The sequence below is a fragment of the Sardina pilchardus genome, chromosome 9, assembly GCF_963854185.1.
Source record: "Sardina pilchardus chromosome 9, fSarPil1.1, whole genome shotgun sequence".
NCBI lineage: Eukaryota > Metazoa > Chordata > Actinopteri > Clupeiformes > Clupeidae > Sardina > Sardina pilchardus.
In genome coordinates, this window is record NC_085002.1 from 10,255,356 (window position 1) to 10,260,013 (window position 4,658).

Here is a 4,658-nt window from a genome sequence, read left to right on the forward strand (position 1 = left end):
TTGCAACAATTAATATAGTTCCCTACCATGCAAAGGTTTTAAGCACTTGTGTGAAAATGCTGTAATGTGAGGATGCTTTCAAAACAGAGAGACATCAACAGTTTATACACAATGCAGTAAACCACAGTGTAGCTACACTTGCAGTTGGTTATGGTAACAAGCAGGCCGTTTTAAGAAATTAGGAACTTAGAAACTTGTCACACACTTTGGATATACTAGTTTACCAATTATTTCTGTGTGTTTCCTCATGTAATCACAAATTAGATCAATTCCTGGCAGTTCTTTGCAATGGTTATTTATCTATCAATCTAAACTGTGATCTGCTACATTTCTTTTCTTCTTCAATGGTATGCATTTCTCACTGGAAGACAGACTTGTATATTCAGAATGAATGTGGATTGTTCTTCTTAGTAATGCCTTAGTAATGCCAGAAACTAAGATTGCAATGAACTGCCCACTCTCCAGTGGTCCCAAAAAGCAAAATAATGCTTGTGATAGAAATCAAGGTATTTTGACAGGACAGGACCGTATACACTGTATACAGGACACATTTATTTATGGTTCTTCATATTGACAGAGCCAATGACTGTTCTGCATATTGATACATCATACTGCCACCATGTGGTTAGTTTGTTAAATTACATTTTTACTAAATTGAGCTAAACCAATTCCATAAGTCATGTAAAACCCCCTCATACCAGTACATATCTGTGTATGTATTTATATATATACTGTAAAATGTAAAATCTAGTAATGAGCTACAGTAATTATAAATGAGTCTTCCCTGAGGCATTTTGGCATTCAGTCTTTTTGGTGAGCACATCAGTTCTTGCCTCGTCCTGTCCTGTCATAAGCTCTTGTCTTTGTCTGTGCGTTTTCTGAAGAGAAGCAGTTTCCGATCCCAGCTCGTGCTCCCAAAGCTCTGCATCAGCTCCATGCCACAGTTCCTCTCCAGGTGTTCCCGCGTGTTCTCCGCCATGTCCCCACGGATCTCCAACGTCTTGAAGTGATCGAAGTCGGCGCGGCCCAGCTTACGCAGTCTGCGGGCGGCAGAGCGGTAGCACTTCCACGGCTGCGCCTCCAGCAGGAGGTGGTCACTGACCACGGCCAGACGTGACAGAAATCCCAGCAGCCCCGCGTCTCCGTGGTTGAGGTGCACCCACATGGTGACCGCCAGGCACGCGATCAGGTGGAATGTGCGGCGGCCGAATGTCTGCAGGTAGGCGTCCAGCTGAGCGCGGCTGGCCTCGTCCTGCGTGATGTCCAGGGGAATGAAGGAGATGTTTCCAGGGAGAGGGTTGATGCCCTGAGCCCGCTCGATCAGTATCTCATCCAGGTCAAATCCAAGCAGGTGAAGCCTTCTTCCCTCTGTTTCAGGCCCTACTGATGGGCTCTCCTGCTGAAGATGCTTGTATAACGCCACACTTAAGTCCTGCAGATATACAACATTCAAAGCAGTAGGTTATGAGCTGAGTCTTGCCCTGTTCAGGATAATAGAGTCGGGTGGGACTTAGAGTATGCGCATCATTGGTCATTGTGCCAGTTAGATGCACCCCATAATATGCAGATGATTAGCTATGTAAGACCAACTCTATGGGAGACCAATGTCACTGTCTTGTATTGCTGTTGTACAAAAGAGGTTAAGACTCATACCACATAATATATGCTACAATGTAAACAGGATGACAAAATAACAAATCCACATAAAAGAAGAGTAAAATATACTAATGACACTAAAACAAGGATCCACATCAATGTACTGAGGATGTATAAGCATGAGGCACTTGCAGTGAGACTGACCCTGTGATTCAGTATGAAGTGTGTGTCAAGGTGGTAGTGCAATAGGTCCAACAGTGCATCAGTGCGGTCTAGTGACCAGCAATAAATATGGACAATAAATGCAAGCATAGTAAATATAACAGTAAAAGTATATACATATGGACAACATAAGAGAAAAGTAAACATAGTAATATAAGAAAAAATAATAGAAGCAGTGCAAGGATAGGTCTGAAGTAAAATCAGCCATTGGTCAAGTATGAAGACGACAGTCTAGACAGGGGGTGGAGGATTGTGCATGTGGACTAATGTAGCCAGTAAGAGTACACTTGACATGTTAAGTAAAAATATGGATAAGAGAAAATATGCATTTTACTATGTCGTTCCATGAGTGGAAAAATGTATGGGCTTACAAATTAGGGGGAATTAAAACTTGACTTGACACATATCACATACACATCCAGGGTTCTGTACTATTGCGACAGTGTACTTTTTTCGTGTCCTTCCTAACAATCTAGAAGTTTCTTGAGAAATACTCAGAACAGCATTAGAAACAATATGTTCCACTCAGCTATTGCCATACAACCCTAACTAATACCTACTTACTAGTCAAGAGTATCTTGTTTATTCACCACATGAATCAAGCGTTCAAGCGTGAACTAACATGAAGGTACTCACTCCTGAGTTGCATCCAACGTCCAGTATAACAACTGTTTCACTGGCACTGTATCCGAGATCCTGGAGCAGGTTAGGCGGTATCAGGCTCAGACGGTTTTCTGGTGGGTTAAACGTGTAATAGTTCATAAAGTTTCCATAAGGTGCTGCTCCAGGATCTTCATTTTCAGACGAGACATCTTTCACTTCACAACACACATGGGTCTCCATTACCGTCCACTGCTGATATATGTCCGTCTGAATGGCTGGCTTTCAAAGGAAAGGGTCCTACACACTCATAAAGAGAATGAACAAAATTAGCCAGTTGTGATGGCGATTATGTCTACTGAATTTGACTTGTCTGGAAAAACGACACGAGTTTTTTTTATTTTTTATTTTTTTTAAAATAAACAAAACGACAAGAGTTTCTCATTTCAGAAAGGAACCAACGCTTTTTGTCCCTTCGCGATGCACGTACAATATATGCTGCGCAGATGCGGTAGTTACAAAACACCAACGCTGACATTGAGAGGGCTGCAGGTCTCTATTTCTACGTTGTCTTCAGAAAGGTAAAACACGTTAACAAAAAATAATTGGTAAATAATTACTGATGTAATACTACAACTACATTCAGGGAAAGGTACAGTGCTTGAAGTTTGCAAATAGGATATTCTTAGCAAGTTCTATCCTGCTAGCATGATAGCTCAGTGACAGCAGGCGTTACAATTAAGCATAGCCTAATAGGCAAAGTTGGCAAACCTAGTCGACGTGAATGATTTATTCTCGTCATGAGAACTCATGAGATTCTTCAATAGCCTTAGACCATAAGACATCATTGTATTGACAAATTGATCATGTTAGTCGTTGCCTATTTTATTTTGTTATGAAACCTTGGCCAGCTCAGTCCACTGAAATAGCCAGACAGCCAAACATTTGCCTCTATTGGTCTAAAATGTTTTATTTATTCAGTTGTACCTCATCTATTATTGGTATAATCTAATGTATAATCTAATGTATTTTCTTACTACTCATGACAAGTTAAATGTAAAGATGGTAGTCATAAATGACAATATTCAACTTACCACCAGCGGTCCGCCAATCTTATTGCTATCTGGGATACTTGTTTGATGTTTTACAATATGTTAAGTTGCAACTATCAAGACATTGGACATAACATCACGATACAGGATGTGTACCTCACCACTGTTCTGACAGACAGTCAGACTAAACTTGACTTTGGTAGGAGAAATAATGCGCTTAACTATTCTGTACGTGAATTTATCTTTTCTCAGGCATTCACCATGCTATCATCAGCAAAACGCATCGCAGATGCAGGATACAGGGTGTTCTCCGGTACCATGATGATGTTGACGTTATACGGAGGATACCTGTGCGTAGTGCGGGCACAGCGCTTCTTTGAAAATCAGAAAAAACTTGAAGCCGCGGCGCAGGATCAGTCAGAACCAGAATTAAAGGACTGACGGACATTCCAGCCTTATGTCCGTAAAATGGACGTCATTCCAGAAGAGTGAACTCTATATTTCATTTCATGATCATCGCAATCATGTTGCTATGGTGTAGATATTTTCTGGCCTCAGGATGGAAGAACTCACCTCAAGACTCGTCTTGCTTGTATTGCATCGAAGATGTAACCTTGGCCAGGATGTTTGGATGCTAAGATGCTATTCATAATTTTGAGTGATTGTTGAATATATTAAACATGGTTCCATGTCTCCTCTAAGTCGTTGGTTAGTTATTACGCATGTCCATCATCTAAATCCATGTCTCAAAACTAATCCAGAACTCACAGGATGGGGTCAACAATACTTAAAGGAGAGTTCCCTAGAAATATCTTGATTTTAGTTCAACAGAGGGAGGTATTGTAAGAACGCTCGGTGAGGTAGGCTAATGGACTTGAAATTCCTGTTTGTAAAAATGGTCCAAGGTGCGTTTCTCAAAACCATAGTTTCTAACCTGTTAGCAACTTAGTTGGTCGGCAATGGGAAATTCCATTGCAACCAATGAAGTTGCAACTATGGTTTTGGGAAACGCACCCCAGGGCAGTTCTGATATGCAACGTGTTGAAATGTCTAATAAAAATAATTGCTATTAAAGGGATTTGCACCTTTTCAACCCTCCTACATTTTGATGAGCTTATTGTATTTTCGGTCATATGTACTGTATGTAAGCCACATTTTCTAGAACCACTGGATTTTGGGTGTGGATCT

At 40.9% G+C, this 4,658-nt stretch overlaps 1 protein-coding gene across 1 annotated transcript; it reads right to left on the reverse strand.

The window, feature by feature from the left end:
* Positions 1 to 530: 530 nt before the first annotated feature.
* On the reverse strand, positions 531 to 2,759 carry LOC134092658 (pre-miRNA 5'-monophosphate methyltransferase). Its single transcript, XM_062545685.1, has 2 exons — positions 2,455 to 2,759; positions 531 to 1,432 (listed from the first exon to the last, which is right to left on the reverse strand). Exons 1-2 carry the CDS (start codon positions 2,659 to 2,661, stop codon positions 848 to 850), a joined length of 792 nt encoding a protein of 263 aa, XP_062401669.1. The 5' UTR covers positions 2,662 to 2,759; the 3' UTR covers positions 531 to 847.
* Positions 2,760 to 4,658: the final 1,899 nt, after the last annotated feature.

Excerpts from the sequence above, each read along its gene's own strand:
- LOC134092658 (XM_062545685.1), bottom strand. The coding sequence starts at position 2,661 with ATGGAGACCCATGTGTGTTGTGAAGTGAAAGATGTCTCGTCTGAAAAT. Across the intron at positions 1,433-2,454 it reads ACGTTGGATGCAACTCAGGA|GACTTAAGTGTGGCGTTATA; the intron begins GTGAGTACCTTC and ends GTATATCTGCAG.